The sequence below is a fragment of the Amblyomma americanum genome, chromosome 3 (genome assembly GCF_052857255.1).
Source record: "Amblyomma americanum isolate KBUSLIRL-KWMA chromosome 3, ASM5285725v1, whole genome shotgun sequence".
Lineage (NCBI taxonomy): Eukaryota > Metazoa > Arthropoda > Arachnida > Ixodida > Ixodidae > Amblyomma > Amblyomma americanum.
The window spans coordinates 140,107,549-140,129,161 of record NC_135499.1 but is presented as its reverse complement, the minus strand read 5'-3'; the positions used below and the strand labels follow the sequence as shown (position 1 = coordinate 140,129,161).

The following is a 21,613-nucleotide window of genomic DNA, read 5'->3' as shown; positions in this document are numbered from 1 at the left end:
ACATCTATGACGTCTTGGTCGATGAGCCCTTCGAGCATTTCTTTTTCAGTTATGTGAAGAAAATCATTTTCCGATATTACGCCTCGGACGGTGTTTAGTGAGCGATGAGGAGTCACGGAGACCGGGATTTCCCCTATGGACGTTAGGTTGGAGAGCTTAGAATGTTGGACATTGTCACACAGTTCGAGCAATAAGTCGCCGCTGGCCATTTTTGACAGCTTATAGCCAATGCCTAGGGTTTCAGTCAAGCACTTTGACACAAGGAAGGGGGATATTATTCTTGCCTGTTTATCTTGTTGTTCACTGTGGATCACATGATATTTGGGGAATGTTACTTTTCTTTTTTGAAAGAAGTTGTCTGCCTCGTTCCGCCCTCTTTTGAGAGAGCGATCGGGTTTTGAAAGTTGGGGAGCCATAAAAAAACCTTGTTTTTCGGTCATGGTGCCAGCCACCCACCACGGAGTCCAACAAGGGGACGGGACAGGAACTTGATAGCAAGTCCTGCCCACGCCAGCTGTACACCTCAACTATAACCAAATATGACGCAACTCAGGGTAGTTGGTCACACAAGGTTAACCCTCGCCGCCAGGAAAAAAGGAAAAACCAAAAAGTGAGTAGGATATAGGAGAGTTGTGAGACAGAGATACGAAAGTTAAAGATGAAGAGGAGGATAGGAAAAGGCGACTGCCGATTCCCCCCGGTCGGGTCAGGCCGGAGGTGCCGTCTGCAGGAAGCTGGGGCCAAAGTGGCGTGTTGCTTCCGCCAAGGTGCCTTAAGGGTCCAAACGCTCGGCATCGGCTCAACCACCAGGATCCCCTTTTCCCCGGACACGGCGATGCCACGCACGGCGAGGCGCGGGTGCTCGGGTCCGTGGTGATGCACAGTTCACCATCATCCCCTTGCGGAGATGTCCCTGCGGATGCTCGGGAACCCGCGGTGTCGCCACACACCGTCGCGACGCCTGCAAACTGCAGGCGCCCCCCTGCGGGGAGCTGCCAGCTGTATTTCAACATTATGTGGCAAAAACGGATAAGATTGAAACAATGCGATACAGAGGTTCCTCCGGTTTATTTTAAGCAAGTGCTGGCCAAAGCTCAATTCACTGCCTTCAGGGGCTATGAGAAAAGGCAGTGCAAGCTTTATGGAGCTGAACAGACGGTCCAATGGTGAGCACAAGTTTACATAATGGAAACATTTCTTAAAAAGAGGAAAAAAGAGAGACAAGAGAGGACCAGTGCCATTTTACAACAGGGACTCACATTGAGGCACAGCGTGTCCAGGTACATTTCATTGTACTTGATGGAAGGGTTTCTCTCCGCGGCTTCCCGACAGCAGTGAAGAAAAAGGCCGTCAGACATCCGCCTGTCAAGGCGAGAGACACACAAGCACACAGAAAAAAGCCTCTAAGAACTCCCTCAGCTTGATGGGCCATAGCGCTCATGAAAGTGAAGTCCGGCAGAGCACACATGATGTACAACTCTCCAGTTTTTTTTCTAATGCAATCTTGTAAGTGTCCACAAGCCGGCTAGCAAATGTCACGTGACAGGATACAGCAGTCAATTAAGAGAGCACACTTGCATGCGCACAAGGTGCCTGACAGAGTGACTTCAGCCTGCCCAGCTGCTATCTTCAGCCTGTTGCAATCCACAGTGCTTATCAGAAAGCAGTGCTGTTGCCTGCTAAGTAAAGGCGCAGAAAGTGTGCACACGTAAGGAGTGCTGCAATCATGACACGCTGCTATCAGCAGTTCACTTTCATTCTCCTTTGTCTCAATTGTCGCCTCTGCCCAGTGGCAGATAATGGTGCAGCATAATAAGCAGAATGGATTTATGGCACACTCAAAGAGAACAGCCTAGCAAACCACATGCTCTGTGCTTTGTGCCCATGTCCATCAGTCACTGCAGTCAGTCATACAATAAAGTTTGACTCTCCAGTCGACATTCATGTGACATACTTATAATTGGAGAGCTTATCAATCTATACACATGTGTACTTAAATCACATTAACTTCCCTGTATTTACCTTATTAAGGGTGTCTTGCATAGCATGAGCGAAGGATTTAAAAAGATGTAACTGATTCAATGATGATGGCAGTCCCTCAGTGAAACTTTTTTTTAATTTCATATTAATAGCAAATCAGTCATCATTAATTAACCCTCTAAGGCTCAGGCATTGAAAACATCACATTAAAATTATGAACTCCCAGGATTTCATCACTGATGGCCCCTTGAAGGCAGAAATGTATAAAGCAGGGATATTCATCATGAAAAAAAAAATAATTACTGGATAACTGATTTCAGCTAATTTTGATAATTTCCGAATGCCTAGGAACCACAAAACCGCATGAAAATACGCAAGCACACATAGTAAACCAAGTTTAATATTCAAAATGGCTCCATTGTATGTGAAAGCAGCCTTATAACCACAGAAATTTTAGGCAGTTCTGCCATTAAGGCTAGCTTTTGCATGAATTTATCTCTCATCAGGCCTCCTACATCTCTGGCAGCTTATAATTTGGCCTTGCATTGACAGATAAGTTGAAGAGGGTTGTTACTTCAAGTCTGCTAGTAATTCACTTAGCTATGTGGGCAGGAATAAAAAGTATTCACATTTTTATGCTTTGTATCACATCTGATAGCTGGGCCGTACGGGGTTACAACACTTTCAGACCAGTGGTGATATGTAAAAAATCCCAAATACAAAGTGACAGGCCATTAAAGAAAGTACAAATTATGTATCTTCTATTAATAAATATCTGTTCTTAACAATTTTTATGTGCTCTAAAAGAAGCACGTGAAACTCCAGAAGACCACAACACTACGGCCATTCATGGTCTTAATACAGTAACAGCAGTGGAGCCGACTGGTTTGTGCTATGTCAATAGACAGTGCTACCAGGTACAGAAAGTTCAAGCTACGGCCTCTTGTTACCCGCAATTAGGGTGTTGAGCACTGCATTTTCTTTTCTTCTTTAGAGCACAGAAAACACAGCCTTAGTAAAGCAACAGTTATAAAAGCTCCCCTATTTGCAGTATCTCTCGACTGGTTTGAGCCATCCACAATAATGTTGTTCCAGTGTCTTTCATGCTGAATGCACCAATTTACTGGCACAGCACAGGATACTACTTGAATAAGCTAGACTTCTTTTCAGCCTTTCTCTACTTATGCATAGTTGCAAACAGCTCAATGAACCCGAACAGAGCTGCATTTTTCTGTTGTAAAAATAAAAGACCAGACAGTGGTTTGCCTTGGTGCACACAAAGCAAGAACTGATGAGCGCTCACATGATGTTGGCCTTGTGTACGGCAGTGACCATTGTGCGGTTATTGGCCTTGGCATACTCAAATGCATAGTTGGCAATGTTCCTTGATGCAGGCTCGGTGATCAACTTGATACTTTGCACCACTCCTGGTACAATCTAGATCACAAAGCAAAAAATAAAAAGGCCAAAACAAATAGGCTGATATACGATCACTGATCATAAATAAAGTATTAATGGCTAATGCCACTCAGAGTTGGCTGCCACTCTTTTGATTTCAATTTCTATGTAATCGACTCCTTAAACTACGTGTATGGCATTTTAAGAAATGCCAACATGTTCTCCACCACTCCCACTAAGCAGCTTTTTGCATTACAAACATGCAGGGGCATGCGATATTGCAATTTTCAAATATGAACTGAATATGAACATGGAGAAAAAAAATACCTTCAAATATTGATATATCTGTTAAGTACAAAAAAAATTTTCTGATAAAGATAAATAAGCAAATGTCTCCCCCCCCCCCCCCCCCCCCCCTTTTCTCACTGTGCTGCATGGTCGTTGCAATCGAAATATAAACAAATATAGACTCCCTCAGCACCATACAGAAAGAAGAACAAGACTTGGACAGAAATGTACACTGCTTGGTCAGACAGCATAACAGTATGCAAGCTGTAATGTGGTCATGTGAAATGAGTGACAAAATGCAATCCATGAACTGAACTGACCCATGACTGGCAACTAAAAATATCACGATTGATAGTAAAACCTCAATAATTCTGGCTTCAAAGGACCTGAATATACCTATGCCCGAATTATCCGAAGGTCAAGTTGTCAGTTCCCCCCTTCCTCCTCCCTCCCCTTCAATGAAAAAGAAAGTGCCGAAAATGCGAAAATGTGGCTCCATCAATCGAACAGTGAACAGCCCGTGATGATCACGCAGTTTCAGCGTGTTGGAAGAACAACATGGACGTAAGCGAGAGGAACACACGTCTGCATCGGAATGGCGAAGCTGCTTCTAAAAAGAAAAAGAGATGTCGCCTCCATTTAAGAGAGGTGCGCAGCATGGTTCGGACACCTGGTGAATGAGCAGCCAATTGCCACCGCCATCGTCGCAAGTTGGTGGTGAAGCTCTGAAACTACAACTATGCAGCCAGGCTATTTTTTGCTTTAGCAACAGGGGCCCCTCCTACTGGTGTCACGCTTTCTATTGTGTGCATGTCAGATGCGCATGTGCTGCAATGCACCATGCAATATGAGGGGTTTTTGCATGGTCGCTTGCCCTGCTGGTGACACGTCGACTCTGGCACCCTTTGGGAGCTTCGTGTGAAATTCCGCAAGTGGCCTTTCTCGCATATCACAGTTGACCAAAACAAGATAGATGTGGAGCTCACGCAAGAAGAGTTGTGAAGGCGACGAGAAGTGTGCCATGGGTGTGGGGCAAGGACTATGAAACGTATTACGGAACAGTCAAGCAAAAAACTGTGCGCTTTTGCACTGCGAGTGTTTGAAGCAGGTGGTCGGACATCTTGTTTTCATAGTTTTCATCCCATGTGGCATGTGGGAAAGCCCACTCACCGAATTTCACGCGAGGTCCAAGTCTAGCAGCATCCGAATGTGACCGGTTCACGTGACAAACGACAGAGAAGAAAGCAAAAAGGGTGCCTCTGTAAAGCTTTCCTGACACTTTAAACACTATCTTCAGATAGTCTGCATTAGTGCCATGGTTTTTCCCCGGTTAGATTCATGAAAGTCGGCGGCACTCAGTGGCTGCCGAATATTCGCAACTTTTTTAATACCTATAAATTTTTGAATATCCATTTCCAGAATCAAATACTCACGTAATAAGAAACATATTCCATTCGTACAGTCGACGACAGAAAATTCGGACGCCTTATTTTTCGGATGTGCTTGATTATTCGAACTTTTTCGCGGCACCGTGACATGGCCTATAAAGACAATGTATAAGAGCGCCTGAAATTTCGGACGCACCGCAACTGACCGTTCCATTTTTCGGACCTTGTTCGCGTTCATAGTGCGTTCATCGGCGACATGCCGAAGGCAGCACAGCCAGGCCGAGCTCATGAAAGCGGTTGCCGCCCATCGTCCATGCACACGTCGTGTGGTGAAATTTAGTCATAGGGAGCTTTAGAATGTGTGCAATACAAGTGACCGCTTCCTCGGGCATATTGGTAATAAGTTCGCGATTTTTTAGGTGAAATTTGTTTTTCCGGACTGCCTGATTTTTCGGTCATTTTCGCGGTCCCTAAAGAATCCGAAAAATCAATCGTCGACTGTATTCGAATATTCGTATACTTTTACAACATACATATTTCTTTGCACCACCAGGCGAAAGCTATAAACGTTCTATTCTTTTTCATGATAGAGTGGAGAGAGACCCTGACCATGTGTAGCACTGCATCACTGGAGAAGCTACTACTAATGTGAGTGCTGAAATTAGAATGACGGCCATCGTGGACAGTGTGCATTCCTTCCTGTGCACAAGATGCGCAAAGGTTCGAGCCTGTACATCTATTTGGCATGCTGATGTATTTCAGCTGGTGATCGGGAACTTAGTGCTGCTCTAGCTGTGCCAGAGCAGGCAGGTTTAAATCAATCAACAGCCATAAAAAGAAACCATCCATGGCTAAGTTTTATGCCAGAAATGTTACTGCAGTTATTCACAGCAAAACTGCGCAGCAGGCATTCAAGTCAGCAGAGGAGATGCACCGTCTCAGCCGAAAGTAACCGGGCTAGCCTTGCAGTTCCTCATCCTATCAGGAGCTTTGTCATCTCGAGGAGGATAAGGAACGGAAGAGGTTCACATTGCGCAGGTTATCTTTGAAGTTGGTGTTGACAAGGGCTGATGACCACAGCGTCACCATGGTCATCAGCCACACCGTCACTGCGCTGATAAAATTCCAGAAATTGGTGCTTCGCCAATTGGCAACAATTAGCATTTGTTCCATTTCTAAGCTAGTCCAAGCAAGTTGTGTGAAAGACCAATCCAAAAATCACGAACCAACTCAACAGCCCAGAGACAGTACACAATTTTTTTTTAACCAACAAATGTCTTCTTGTTTTCCCTGAATCATTTGTTAGAAAATGAGAGACAATTTTTGGATGGTGGCTTTCCAGAAATCGTGCATTTGTTTTCCCTTTTTCTTCACACAGCTTGTTCACAGTGACGCCAAACATTCTGACTGGAAAGCATTGGCTGCTGAGAACATGCTGACACTAAACTTTGTATCCAAGCTCCATCCAGTAATAGTATACGGCGTGCGAACAGTATGTCTTGAACTCACGAAACTATGTAAAAGGTTAGTACTCCGTGAAAAAATGAATCTGGTGCCTTCAGGACATGCAGCATCACTTAATGCATAGCTTGAAAACTGGTGTATCACTTTCTGCCTCATTTATCATCTTATACCACAAGGTGTAGCCCTAAGAATAGAAACACAAAATGAACATAAAAAAATCAAAATATAATGTCAAGACCCAACACAACATTGTGTTGATTCCCAAGCTAAAAAAAAAAGAGCTATAACCTAATGAATGCACTCTCTACCGACAAGGTAATGTGCCTAGGTCACTTGCCTCGTGCTCAATGCCACTGTACTCGCCCTCGGTGTTTTCACGGATTGTCACGACGTCCACATCCCTGTACGGAGTCTCAAATCCCTCGAGTGAACGGCAAGGCCTCACATTTGCATACAGGCTGAAAGCCCTGCAAGAGACCATAGGTGTCGCTGTACAACAGGCAAGATGGCACTTGCATGGCACGATGTGTAGCCTCAAAGACTATAAAGGAGGCTAATTTCGAGATGGGATTGCTATTTTGGCGATGGCACAATGTGGTGATAAAAGGCATATGAATATAGCTCGCTTGCATTATGTAGAGTACTGTCCATCGAACATTCATGCCACATACAAAACCTCAAAAGCGAGCTGATAATTTACAGTAAATTTCTAAAAACTCTTGCTTCTGCGCTTCACGGGGACTAACAGTGCTGGGCTTTTGCCCGAACCTGCATGCAACGCGTCATGTAGTGCTCGTTACGTCAGCTGCAGAGTGCTACGATTGGTTCACCGTGCCAACTCCGCTTCCCACCCTCTCCGGGAATTACCGCGCACGTCGGCAGTCAGCGAAGAGGCCAAGAGAGTGGGGCCGGCGAAGGAGCGCCAACATTTCAGTGTGCAAAAAAGTGATACGAGAAGAAAAGGTGCAAAGGCTCAGAAATTCAAATTTTGACTACACATAACTCAGCTTCCACAGAACGCATTAAAAAAAATTCTTGCTGGAGGATATTTGTTAAGCGGTGTCCTTTAACATCCTAGGCATACCGCATCTTTATAGAGAGCCACTTTAAGAAAAAACTTTATATTTCTGCAAATAGAGCAATATTGCTTTCAATAGATGCCAATATTGTGACTCTTCCCATATATGCATGTTGCTGGCACAGCCACAGTGCTTGATGGGAGAGCAAGCATGCCAAGAAATAAGCAGAATTTCGCTTGTTACCAGATTCCACCCTTCAAGAGAATTCAGAGGATGAAATAAACATCCCCATAATTCTGTCACTCCTACTGATGACCACAAACAAAATATCATAAAAGAAACGATGGATCGGCAAACACACACTTACATTTGATAAAATCCATAATTTTTCGCAGAATTGCAGCAAGCTAGGGGCCTTAAATCATGATTACTCATAGGTTTACTTACTGCCATGATTTTTACTGCTTCAGTGCAAGGTTAGGAGAGTAATGACCCTTCATAATCAGGGTGACCAGGGGAGTCACAGCATTGTAATTTGTAGGCTCTAATATGAACATCAAGCAGTTGTATGCAGTCACTAGAGAGTTTATGCAGACAGGCTATGAGGTGCACTTACAAAATCTTCTTTCTATGCTCTTTAATCCAGCAAAAAAAAAAAAAAACTAATTTGATGAACTAGGATGCTTCCCTAGAGTTCAAGTTCACTGCCATTGCATCGTTTGTAATGCATTTAATGACAAATGCTTCAGTATCTCTCGCTTTACTAACCTGCTCATTAGACCGCACATATAACTTCACAAGCTTAGTGAGTGCAGGGATGGATTTATGGGCAATTCTTTAAGCAAGTGGTTGAGGGGGCCCTATTTGCACAATAAATTTCTTAAAATTTCTACATTAAAAAAAAAGGGAGGGGGGGAAAGGGGGCTGTGGGGAGGGGCAATGCGGGTTTGTTATGAAAAACGGAACAATACATTTGGACACAAATGTAAACAGCAATATCTCCATTCTGACTGTATCCAACTTCAATTAGCACTAAGCAACACTCCCTAGTTTCCATGCACTAACAGCACAAGAGTGCAAAAAGAGAAAGAGAAATGTAAACAAAGAGCAGGCATGGCCAATAAATTTCCAGGGAAAGCAACCTACTTGTAGGAATGTATTGGCAAACTTTCTACTTCTCTTTTAAATTGTTTAAGAATTCTTGTTGCGAGTTGAAGACAGTTCTTTCGAACCCCAATACTACAGTGAAAAAAGACAAGAAAAGCAATCGCACTTACTGCCTCAGTGCAAGGTTAAGAGAGCGATGACCCTTCCCAATGGGGGTCATCAGAGGACCCTTGAGGCCAATCTTGTGCTTGTTTACTGAGTCGATGGCCTTTTGAGGGATGCCAAACTTCCCATCGGGGCCCTTGACTGGTGTGACGTCAACAGTTTCCCATTGGATTGGTACCTGACAAGGTAAGAAGATTTAACTAGATTAGGTACTTGTCTGCTGCCTTAAAATGATCAACATTTAATCTCTCTCACAGGTATGATGTTCTCGAAAGCACACTGCACAACAGTCAGCAAAATGCAAACAGAAATTTATGAAGAAAAGGATTCCGCAAGAATTTTCAGTATTTGCATTACAAACTGCATGTCACATATGAATGCCGACATCGCTTTGATCATGACTTCCAAAATATTATTCTGCCATTGATGATTGTAAAATTACGAGATTTGAGTCCAATCTTTAAACTACATGGATTATGAAGGATGATTTTAAGTACAAATCTGCAATCATACCATGAAGCTTCATGATAATGTATTGTCCTCTTCCCCAGTAAAGGTGACTCGGCTCTTTGTCTACGCTCATGTAAGCAGCAGGTGCAAAACATTGACTTGCATGCAACCACTTACATATGTTGAATACAAGTGTTCTTGCATGCCAGAATGGGGTCAGCACATATGGTTAGGGCCTATGATGCAACGAGCTCCTGCATTTCGTGTTAAGTACACATAACCAAAGATACTGAAGACCTCAGCGGCTACCTATTAAAGGCCATTGAGGGCAAAATGAAGTTGGCCCTTATCAACACGTTGCCATATTTTCTAACGATTAGCGGCCTACTTTCACTGAAAATGGAGTTCTATAATTAGAAAAGGTTAAAAAATGAAACATAGGCATCGTCACGCCACCAGCTGTTTTTGCAAGTGAACTGCACTATCACTAGGACAGCTTTTCACATGAATATCTGTGGATAGACTACATCACATTCACTTCCAGCTGGCAATTGCAGACGACTGTTTTTGCAAGTGCACTGCAGTATCACCAGGACAGTTTTTTTCAGGTGGATATCTGTGGATAGACTATATCACCACTCACTTCCAGCTGGCAATCGCAGAGGTCTCGATGTGACTACTGAGTCGATTGCCAGGGAAAAAAAATTGGCCAGTTTTTAAACCCAATTTTCTGTGATAAATTTTGCTGCCAAATAAACATCAACATAACCAGAAAGAACCCACACTATCAACTTTTACCCAGAACAAAATTTCGGCTGTCGCTTTCAGTTTTCCATTAAAGGGCCCTCGACTCACTTTTGAACTCCTATGTACAAATGCACCTTCAAGCATTTGTTTAAACACATCATCAGCATCCTGACCAGGAGTGCCACAAACACCCACAGAAATAATATGACACCACTGTCTAGCACCACTGCCCGAAAGGAAAGACTAAGACTGAAGGCGCCCTCAGGGTCAAGCTTCACACAATTTTCTTGTCTGGGGTTTTAAAGAGTGCTATTCGAATTAAGACAAAGAAAAGTGGAGTTCATCACAGGCCCTTTAATGAAAAGTCACAGGCAGTGGTCAGAGCAATATAGCTTTTTCAAATGATAAAGGGAGCACGCACTGAATCTGTCCTTCCAAGCAGTGCTAGTGCTGGCACAGGTAGCATGCCATGTTGACAGTATTTAAATATTTGAGGCAGTTTGAAGTTGGCATGATAACTTATTCAAACACTCAGCATCACACTGAAGATACTCTCAGTGGTGCCAAAGCACGATTCCTAAAGTCTTCTTATTTACAACACAGCTACGTATGTAGGGTGTAGCCCTTTAAACGCGACACACGGGCTACAAGAGACGCCGTAGTGGAGAGCTCCAGATTAATTTTCCACTATCTATATTTCTTTAATGTGCACAACATCGCACAGTGTATGGGCATTTTTAAATTTTGCTTCCATCTTCATGTGGCAGCAGCCGCTGGGATTTGATCCCACCACGTCGGGATCAGTAGCTGAATGCCAAAGCTACTGAGCCCCCATGGCGAGTCTTACTTACAACACAGACCATTAGCATTATAACTCTGAATTATGACATGCTTTACTTTTATCGGTGCTGCACTGCTGATGTGTGATAGTACTGTGTGTTAGACCCCAACAACCAAGTTAAAACTGAATGGTTGAAACAGAATGGTTGAAACAGAATGGTTGAAACAGAACACACTATGACGTGTCTAGACAAAAAAGTAGTAGAAATGGTTAGAAAACTGATGAAGACCAGCATTCTGAATGAATGAACTTCTGCCAAAAATTACACCTGAATGAATGGTCCACAACCAGGATGATAAAATGCTTTGCCATTAGCTGAAGTGCAGTGTATTTCATCCATGAGTGGAGTTTCATTTATTGCTCTCCTTAAAGCTAGAGCATCTGCAAATCAATACAGACAATGAAGGCACACAGTATACGCTGTATATATTGTAACAGCTTGCCTTGTGTGTGCTAAGGTATGGCTTCATAGGCCTTTTTTCTTGCATTTCTGAGAAAAAAAATTTCCCAAACCTCTTTTTAGTGCATTTTAACCTTTACACCTGTGAAGCTGTACACTTCTGGTCGCTAAGTGCCACAAGCAGCTGCAATATCCAGCAGCATATTCTAGCCCTAAAGAGAATGCAGCAATCAGCAAGAATGAGTGTGGTGCACATAAGGCCCAATGTGTTTATAGGCACCCGATGTTCCACTCCACTGTTTCAGTGTTGCCCTTTTTCATCAGCTCTCAAAGAACAGTGCTTCCTTTGCAAAGTAGGATACAGTTGACAATGCATGTAATTGACATGTGGGTCAACAGCACAGCTGTTTCTGTTTCAGTGTGAATAAATTCAACAATTAAGCTGCCTGCCTTAATGATGATGCACTCCGCTGGTTTGTGCAACATGGCAATTAAGGGACTATGTTATGCCCCATCAGTCAACAAGTGCTGAAAATCTACTTTGGCTTCGCTGGGTAAACTTGTACTCAGCACTACCAATTTGCACCCAGTTAGCGTACTATCTTTTACCACTTCATTCATACGTGTTTACATTAGGCATGCATTCTCAAAAACAAATTGAAGTTGCAAGGCTTATCAGATAAGCAGCAGAAACTTTCATGTATGCTCAAAGCTATACCTTTGTCTTCTGCTGCAGACAGGCGGTGACTGACCTGGGAGCAGGCATAGTATGACCCAAGTACTTCTAGTGACTGATGTCGTGTCAATACTTTTTATCGTTTGTGGTGTGTCCCCCGACCCACTGGCATGCACACACAAGTAACAAATTGGTCTGCACTTAGCTTCATCACAGACATGTCCATTAATGGCCAACTCATACCCTGCATACTTACTCCAGCAGCTTTGAAAATGTCCTGCACAGCCCTGGAAATCTCTGGGCCAATTCCATCCCCCGGAATAAGTGTCACGGTGCGGAAATCAGTGGATGCATGTCGCTTTGAAGCTGCTGCTCCTAAGGCTCGCTGAAACAAGGCTCTCTGAAAATTATAAAAGGCGCAGTACACAGTATTGTCTTCTCTCTAGACATTTGTAGCTATGTTCTTCTCCTGCCCACGAAAAGTCGTACAGACAACCATGCAAAACAGGCAGAAAGGCGCCACTGATATTCCGACGCCGAGGCACTGAATCGTTTCACGTAACCTCTACGCCCTTAGGTGAGGCAACTCCTCCGTACAGTGACCTACTTCCCGTCTTCGCCTCCATCCTTTCCTGATGCAGCACTCCTAGAGAACTTAAACCGAAACACTCGTGCGCACTATGGGACACCTTAACGAGCGTGGCACACAAACAGCGGCAATCTTCCGAGACTTTGATAAGCAAAACCGATCATAAATACCACCAGGTAGTACTAGCGCCTTTCGCCTTTCACGTGGACAAGGTTAACACACTCCGGGCGCGGTTAGTCGAAACGATCGTAACTTAAATGACTTATGCGTGTAACAGTCCTAGAAAAAAAATACTCCGCGGATACGTGATCAGCAGCGAGTTTGAACGCTTCAATCGAACGGCATAGCATGTTTAAGCAACTACGCACAAATGCAAGTATTACTGAAAATATAGTTTGCTTCGTGCGAGCATATTTGAGACCTAAAGATGCCGAAGAAAGTCACAAAGTCACCATAAGGTCAGCCGGCACGAAACGGCGCCAATAGAAAAGAGCTTTGTTTACGGCTCCGAGCTAATTTTCTCGTACAACAACGTTGAGCACGCTATCGCAACGCGTGGTTGCAGTTGAAGCGGTCAAAAGCCACTTACTGAAACATTTCTAAAAACTGCAGGCATCTTTCACACCGTGAGCTTCTAAACTGCAAGAGCACGAGTCAAAAAGAAACTCCCGTCGCTCCCCGTCCCTGCCGCTTTTCGCTACTTTTTTTGCTTGGCTTCAAAACCAGAAGCAAATAACGACCGACTAAACAAATTTTATTCTTAAACGGTGACTTATTACACGGAGTATTAATTCTAATTGTTTTGTATAAAAAATATTTGAAATAACATAATTTGCAACTGATTGTCGCTGGTGCGCACCACTCATTTTTTTTTTAGCGGCGAACATCTTATTGTTCATTAACACTGGGATGCGCATGGCCGGCATGGGCGAGTTTGAGCAACAAGTTTCAGTTGTTTAAAGGCATTAAATGCGAGAGCTGATGTAGATTATAAGAGTTTTGTGATAAGAGATTTTGAATTAGATTTGCTACTGACTAGAACAGTTAAAAATGAGGCTCACGTCTTTGTTGTTGAAGGCGTCGAAACTGCCGAAGGACTATGCAAACTTCCCCGAATCTTACATGAAGCGAGTTCTGGCGCAAGTCGAATGGCGCACTCCTAAGGGCCCACAGTACCGCCGGGCTGTGATCCAGCGCAAGAAATACTACTACGGCTTGGCGCGCCCGTGGCAGATGGAATTCTGGACCGAGAACATGCCTGGAGCTCCGGCTCGCCATGTGTACGTGGAGCCGATCGTGTGGACCGTCTTCAGAGGCGACAGGGTACACTTTAGGTCCTGATTTCTAAATCGCAGTTCCGCACTGTACTGGCATCTAAAACTGACGATCTACCTTTATCGCGAGGAACATATCTCAGACATGTCCTGGTCTATTCACGAGCGTTGAACGCACTCTCTGATTTTCGTATCCACTGTTCTGTTTCCTTTACCGTGCAGCGAAGTTTTTTGTCCTATGCCCCGTGTATACATTTCAGTAATTGACTTTCATCTATTTATTGTTGTCCATTCATCCATTATTGTGCCCGTTGCGAATGTGTTTACAGTGAGAAAGTTTTGGCACTTGTTTAGAATTGTTGTAATGCCCGCTGCGCTAGTATCAAGCTGCAGCAGTAAAATCTAGCTGGGTACATAGCGTTGCATAGCCACTGGAGGAGTTCTCTTAAGGTTTTGTTTCGTTTGTGACCTTGCAGCGCTGATTTTATGTTCTGGCTCGCTAGAGCATTTTGTTGGTGCTACTGGGCAGTGTAAAAAAAAAAAATGCTAACCTCGCAGGTTGATGTGTTGGTTTACTTGTAAAGCATTCATGAATTTAAATGCATTTCCAATGCTTTTCCGCAGGTCGAAATCCTTGTTGGGAAGGACAAAGGAAAGCAGGGAATCGTTAATTACATTGTTAAAGAACGCAACTGGGTTTGTGTGGAAGGCCTGAACTGTGTAAGTGGCTGCTTTTTTTTTTTTTAACACTAAAAAGCAAGTGCATTTTAACCTTCTTGTTGCCTGTGGTAGATTGCAGTCTGCGCATATTCATATTTCTGCCTGCTGTGAGGAGGTTTAATCATAATTTATGTGACGAAAAAAAAATGTAATGCCCACTCCGGAGGGAGAGAGAAAGAGCTTTTAATTTTCAGCGTGCTTTTTAATGTACCTATTTGCTTTGGCTTGTTTGCAGTTATCATTCAGATCACTACATTTGTCTGCCCTAAGATATACCTGTGCTTTAACTTGCACATAAGAATACTGGTCAGCACCAAGTGACCGACATGAAATGAAATAAATTTTCATTTTTCACTGGTATACTAAGGTTTGGAGCTGAATTGAATGAAACAGTTGCAGCTTCTGACATGATTTGTATGAACTGCGTGATTAATTTGATTTTGGCTTGAAAAAATCATATTTATTTCTAAAATAGATTTTCAAACACTGTGCTATCATTATTAAATTTGGACAACTGTAGATGGGCAAAATCCTTACAAATTTTTTTTTTATGAATATTCAGTTTCATGCTGCAGTTCTCCATAACTGTGTCCGAAATAGGTTCTTTTCTAATGTGCTACTTGATAATGGAAACCAGCGCACCAATTAAAGCAGAGATGGTGAAATCAGGTGCTCACTTCACAAACTGCATCTATCAACTCGTGAACTTTTTTTTCTTTTGTAACGAAGAAAATACCTTTAGTGTAACATTGCTCATTATCTTCTGTATTTGGTGCTTCGTTAAAAGGTCTATGGTACTTAGAGTTTCCAGCGGCGGCTTAAAACTTGGGTTGGTTATGAACCCGTGCCGGAGTGTTAATTGAGTGGCACTTCGCCCACGTAACGCGGGTTCGGGCCAGAGCAAGCTGAGGGCATAGCCAGCGTTCGCCGCACGCCTGCGCTTTCGCTCCGAAGGAAGGAAGGTGCAGTTATTATAGAGCACAAGTGTTTATTACACAGGAAGCTGCATTACACAACACTGCACTGATCTCCAGACCTCAGTACAACCCATAGCCCAGCCACAGCACCTGAAAGAGGGCCCGCGGAGCCGTGTGCGCAAAGCAAAGACTACATACGCGCGTGACGGCACAGTTAAGGGTGATCGCATGCTGCACGGCCAACCAGAGGGTTAAATCACGCGCGACACAACACGAGGGAGGATGGGGAATGCGCGGAGCACATCTTGACGATGCAGGTCGCACGTCGATGGCTCATCGCGCGTTGTCTCCGGCAATGGCCGGAGATGACGGAGAACCAGCCAAATCAGGCCCTCTCGAATCCGGAGCGCTTGAGCGCCGCACAGGCGGGCGACGGGACTCCGGAGGCTCGGGCCTGGACTCAAGCATACATACTAGGTGCGCAAGGTTACACCACCCGCGCTCTTGGTCCCCCGGGAGGCGAAATCTACGCACCTTTCCGCTGCCCGAGTCGGTGGCCGTCTCCCCGTTCATTTCCTGCTCGGGCCTCTCGCCGAAACGACGCCTCCCTCAACTGTCACTGGGAATGACCCAATGGGGACGCCAGGTCAAAGCGGGAAGAACGGAAGGGAGGGTGATTTACAGTGGTTCTTCAACAGAGCTTCCCTTGGAAAGGAGGACAAGCAGCGTGGCCGCCTACATTCCGCTCGCGGACACCCCACGGGGGGGGGTCTCTAACGAGCAAACGGCAGCAGCGGGCGCGCACTCCGATCGCTCAGGAAGCCCAATTCCCAAAAAACTTTATTACCTTAACGCCTATCACAGTGGCACAGTGACTCAGCTGCTGACCTGAAAGACGTGGATTTGATCCCGGCTGCGGCGGTCGATTTATGATAGAGCCGAATTCTAAAGGCCTGCGTACTATGCAACATCAGTGCACATTAAAGAACCCCAGACGGTTGAAATTTTTGGAGCCCTTCACTGCGGTGTCCATCATAGCCTGAGTCTCCTTGGGATGCTAAACCCCCATAAACCAAACCAAACAGTTATCACTGGTAAGTGCATTAACAATAAAAGATGAAGGCCATATAACAGTATCTCTGAGGGAAAAAAAAAAAACTTGCGTGTAAACAGTTCTTCCATTTGTGAGATGTTTGCACATGGAGTCTTTTTTTTTTTCTTCATGAAACACAACTTTTTGCTTCTTGTCGAGTTCTTCAGTGGCACTGATGCTACTATTGCGTTGTTGACTATATGCTCCTGCATTTTGCAGCACTGTCCTAAGCGATTGGTAGACCATGGGGACCTGTGGTGGCATTTTGCAGTGAGAACATTTACGGCTGCTTTAAGACACTTTAGGCTGCTTCCTACATTTTTTCTTCATCACTTGTTCGGCCTTATTGATGCTTTGCTCCTTAGCAGGCAGTACTCCTTAGGTCGACTTTACAACACCTTTCCGTTTCCTTCAGGAATACAAGACTGTCAAGAATGAAGGTACCACTCAAGTCATGAAAACTGAGATGCCTTTGCTGGTCACTACACAAGTTTCTCTAGTTGACCCGACAGACAAGTAAGTACTTGTAAGAATGATGCTTGGTGGTTAAGATGGAGGAGCTTACAAGGTGACATGTACTGCTTGCTTAGATGATCATCTTACTCTAGCACCTGTTCACAGCTCTTGCTTTGCTGCATTGTAGTGGCAGCCGAGTAGGTCATGCTTAGCAATTTCCTTTCAAGCATGACTTATATCGAGCCAGGCTTTAAACAAGCTCAACCTTTCCAGAATCCATTCAGAAACAGCAAGTTAGCCTGCTTGAAGAATTGTCATCAGGGTTCATCTTTGGAGGTGTTTGGTACACGTGTTAGGCTGACATCTGTTTGCAGTCCTCGGTGGAAGGTGCTACATAACAGTATATATGAAAAGTTCTGTGCAGGGGTCCTGCCAACTTTTATAGAGAGTAATTAGTAGACGAGGTTCTTTCACCGTCGCACGCAGGCTGCGGGCGCGCTCCTACTCTCGGTATCAGTCGCCATCTGTCGGCGCGCGCAGCCCGATAGACTGCGGGTCGTGCTGGCGCCGCGCGTAGAACGTGTTTTTACATGTTCACTTCTGTTGTCGTTGCGCTGCATCAACTAATGTATGAGGGTGTGTGGTGTACATCATTTGTCACATTTTCCCTCTACCAGACAGTACTGCAGTTATCTAATGCACAGTTACTCGTTAATGTGACATCTGAGGGTACTCGACCAGGTAGGGTACGGACTGTAAACCGGTACTTATAAACAGATTTCTGCACTGGCTTGTTGTTTGTTGCCGTCTTTTACATGCGCTACCATCTATGATAATTTTATGCATCAGAATGTAGATTGATTTGACTCAGTGGTGTAGTGACCGGATAGGCCAGCTGCAGAGGTTGTCCCAGCGAAGCGTGTGTTTTCGATCACTAGTACATCTTCAGCATCCTTGCACTGATGCTATTGTTCTCATTAAACACATTTTTTGTATGGGAATGTAAGCATGACCACTACCAGTTTCAGTTGCCATTTCCGCACGTATGTCAGAGGGGTAAAGGGCTGACCGTAGTATCTTTGTGCTGTTGATATCTGCCTTAATCATAGCAAAATATGCCCGACTTTATTACGTTCTATGACACTTGGCCAAGCGGCTACGCAACGCTGTCACAAGGGGCGAGAGCTTCCGAATAAAATAAACGCGACTTCAGGGCCTCGGAATTCATGCAAGCTGGCTTCTCTGCTATAATATTTATTCAAACTTTGATACATTAAGCGAAAATATATTTTTATACGCCAGATAGCCTAAACTACGTCAAAATTTGTTTTCTGTTAGTGCTGCGACTCAGTTGAGCTCACAACGATAACTTGTTGATAAACTGGCACAACATGCAGGCGACAAGAAAGCCCTATTTTTGGGGTGCTTTATGGCCGGCAGGAAGGATTAAGAGCGCATTGGAATTGAAACTGCATGTTAGCCATACACCTAATGCTTGATACTGACCAAAAAGTTTTCTTTGCGACGGAACACCAAGATGGTACACAACCGTGCTGCGGAAGTATGCTCGGCAACGTTCTTTGAGCGCCCGAAGGGCAGTAAATTGTGGCTATATGCAGGCGCGGCCGCGAAGCTGCCGTAGCCCGGCAGTCCCGAAAGAAACGCCCGCATCACGGTGCGCCAGTCGGAGGAAAATGGCCACGCCATAGAAGGGGTCTGGATTCTGGTCTATAGGGAGTAGAGCATAGATAGATCATGATTTATTTGGGGGAAAAAAAACTACAAAAGTGACATACATACAACTTGGAGCAGTGTAGAACATTAGACCACGGAACAGAGCTCAATGCACAAAGCAGTACTCATGAGATGTATCCTTTCTCAGTCTCGCCTTTTTTTTGTGCGTGTATGTATGTGTGTGGGTGTGGGGGTTCAGATATGAATTTGAATCAGCTAGCCTAAAGAGCCCCAAAACATCATGTGCTTTAATGTTTGTTACTACACTTTCCATACATTTTCCTAAACGCAGCTCTGTCATTTGGCATCCCTTGAAAATGTTTAAAATTTAACTAGCATGTGCATGTGACTGACATTGGTGTGACCAAGGTGTGGTTGTCATGGTTAACTTTCTGCATTTATCAGTGTGCTGTCCTTGGACAGCCAGTGCCCTGTCGTGCATAATGAAGTGTATTGAAGCTGCCACCTCTCCACTCCCTTTCTAACACATACAAACGCACACATATGCGCTACAGCTCCTCTAAGTTGAGCTGATTGCATCTCGTATCACATACACTACCATTTTCCATGGTAGCCACAAGTAACACTGGGTTTCAGATAAACTTACATGTGTGGTCCTCTGTGCACATCCACTTTGTTGAAATTGTCTCTAAAAAGGTATGCCTTTGTTCTTTGCAATTGTAGCAAGCCAACGAAGGTGGAATGGCGTTATACAGAAGATGGTGAGAAGGTCAGGGTATCAGTGCGCTCTGGCCGGATCATACCCATCCCACTGATGGCTGAAGAGACGTACGACTACAAGAGCAAGAGTGCCTATGCTGGTAAGCTAACTTCAGCGCTGCTGCTGCTGTCTGTATTTTCTACTAAGTAGTGTCATTGTGTAATGCCTCTGAATGGTATCTGGAGCCATCTATGCATATGATGATCATACTTATAAAATGAGGGAATGGGTGCATAGCTGTCGCACTACACCCCAACACAAATGGCAAAATCCTGTGCGCCTGATGTGAGATTCGCCGACTGTAAAAGGCAAACATAGGCAATTTTAAAGGCATGCATCGGATTGGTTAGATACCAGCTTTTTGAGCACTAGAAATGGAAAGTCTGAAAGTGTGATGGCAGCTTTCACCAACAGTCCTCCAAGAATGCACAACTGCTGTGGCCGGAAAAAGTACTTGGCTCGCAGACGTTCCATGCGGAAATTTTTTCTTTTCGAGTGGGTGAACCATGTCTAGTGTGTTGTAATGAAACATAATTTCCTTCTGGTGCTAAAGTTTCTGAAATTCCCGCGTTAAACCCATTGTAGGTAACTAAGCTAGACAGGAGAGGGCTTCGTGCCCTTCAGTTCTGTGCTGTAAAAGCCATCCATGTTTTAATTTCTGCTACTCTGGCATTGAAAATTTCAATTCAGTGGCTTCTTGAAATCAAAGCTGCGAAATTTTGTTCATTTGCAATTGTCTCAAGAAAATGAGTGCAGTACGTCTTTCCTGCGTATATTTTTTATTTTCCGGTATAGAAATCATGTATATTTAATTTTCAAATTCACAGATATAATTTCCATTACAGCTGTAGTTTAAACCTCTTAAGGGAGGATGCGGCTTTGAAATCCCGAAAAGTGGCCAAGAAAATAATTTTTTTTAAATAGTTGTATTCGTTTGTATGCCTCATTTTATTATGCTGTCCCGAAGCTTTTTTGCTGAGATCGACCCAGAAGTACTCTAAAAAATTGTTTCACAAGCCACGGCAACCCTGCATTTTGGAGAAACGCTCGAACAATGGGTGTTTTTCTCTGTTATGGTTTTCCGCCTAGACACTCACCTTGCGGAGCGCTTTCTTATGACTGTTCTATCTACTTTGACCCCATTTGTTTTCTTGCACTCCTAAGACGATAATTCAGGTGAAGACATTAGTTTTTTCAGATGTGTGAATTTTAAATTAGATATGTAAGTGTACACTGTAGTGCAAAAATTGAAAACGAAAGTTTGTGCTTTGTGAAAAAAAAATTTGCAAGAATGTCTTGACTTGTAGCACGCCTGTGGGAACGCATTCAATGTTCAACCAGCCTTCTGCCCTATTTAACTCTGCAGCCTTTTCACAAAATTCAAAGGTTAAATATATATGAAAACAATTTAAAAAACGGAGTAGTCATAAAATTATTTTTGATATGCTCAAACAATTTCATGTAAATACATCAAGAAATGAAAATAAATTTGCTGAAAGCCATGTCCCTCCTTAAATTTGCATTTTGTAAGTTTAGTTATTTCTGAATTTCAAATGCTGTTAATGCACTGTTAGGGCACGGTGACTCTGTAATGCTTGAACTTTGCAATTGCAACTTTTCTTGTTTACAGAGCAACCAAAAGACACCAAGGCAAAGGAGCTTGAAAAAATAACTTTCGTTCCCAAGCTGATGACGTTTGAACAGGAAATCATGGAAGAGCTTGGCATCAAAGAAGACAGAGTTCCAGCTAAAACGTACTGGTACTAGGCGACATCACAAAGGTCATGAATTTGTTTATAGTCAAAATACAATAAACTTCATAGTTGTCACAGTTTTATCACGGACATGGCAGCTTGTCTAATGAACAGTAGATTTCAAGCATCTTTGCAAATGTCTTGGTGCAGTTAATTCAATTTTAATAAAGTATGATAATTATTGCTGTATGAGAAGTTTGCTCATCTGGTGCGTTAGCTTGAAGGGAAAGAGATGATTGGCTGCAGGTGCAAAATGTTTATTTAGCTGTACAACAATGTGGTTTGTACATCAAATACAAGTGTCGATACCAACGTCACAAGGGGCTCACCCAAAGTTGCGGAAGTGTGCGACAACACAAGTAAAAATAAACACTTGTGCTCTTGCCCAAGTGGGAGAGGTTTTTACGAGTGCCAAGTTACAAAAGCTACTGC

The 21,613-nt window shown here is 43.8% G+C and overlaps 2 protein-coding genes across 2 annotated transcripts in view; one reads left to right on the top strand and one right to left on the bottom strand.

Annotated features, from left to right (window-relative positions):
* Idh3a (isocitrate dehydrogenase [NAD] subunit alpha, mitochondrial) overlaps window positions 1-13,224 on the bottom strand; it is a 32,636-nt gene extending 19,412 nt beyond the window's left edge. The window contains exons 1-6 of the mRNA XM_077658049.1: window positions 13,102-13,224; window positions 12,180-12,323; window positions 8,815-8,987; window positions 6,856-6,985; window positions 3,284-3,417; window positions 1,260-1,362 (exon numbers count right to left, since the gene is read on the bottom strand). Of these exons, the coding sequence (XP_077514175.1) occupies window positions 1,260-1,362; window positions 3,284-3,417; window positions 6,856-6,985; window positions 8,815-8,987; window positions 12,180-12,323; window positions 13,102-13,128 (711 nt within the window). The 5' untranslated portion in view covers window positions 13,129-13,224. The remainder of the gene's footprint in view (window positions 1-1,259; window positions 1,363-3,283; window positions 3,418-6,855; window positions 6,986-8,814; window positions 8,988-12,179; window positions 12,324-13,101) is intronic.
* Window positions 13,225-13,412: 188 nt separating this feature from the next.
* mRpL24 (mitochondrial ribosomal protein L24) lies at window positions 13,413-21,271 on the top strand. Its single transcript, XM_077658048.1, has 5 exons — window positions 13,413-13,835; window positions 14,411-14,506; window positions 16,932-17,032; window positions 19,391-19,527; window positions 21,058-21,271. Exons 1-5 carry the CDS (start codon window positions 13,563-13,565, stop codon window positions 21,192-21,194), a joined length of 744 nt encoding a protein of 247 aa, XP_077514174.1. The 5' UTR covers window positions 13,413-13,562; the 3' UTR covers window positions 21,195-21,271.
* Window positions 21,272-21,613: the final 342 nt, after the last annotated feature.

Excerpts from the sequence above, each read along its gene's own strand:
- mRpL24 (XM_077658048.1), top strand. The coding sequence starts at position 13,563 with ATGAGGCTCACGTCTTTGTTGTTGAAGGCGTCGAAACTGCCGAAGGAC. Across the intron at positions 13,836-14,410 it reads CCGTCTTCAGAGGCGACAGG|GTCGAAATCCTTGTTGGGAA; the intron begins GTACACTTTAGG and ends GCTTTTCCGCAG. Across the intron at positions 14,507-16,931 it reads GTGTGGAAGGCCTGAACTGT|GAATACAAGACTGTCAAGAA; the intron begins GTAAGTGGCTGC and ends CGTTTCCTTCAG.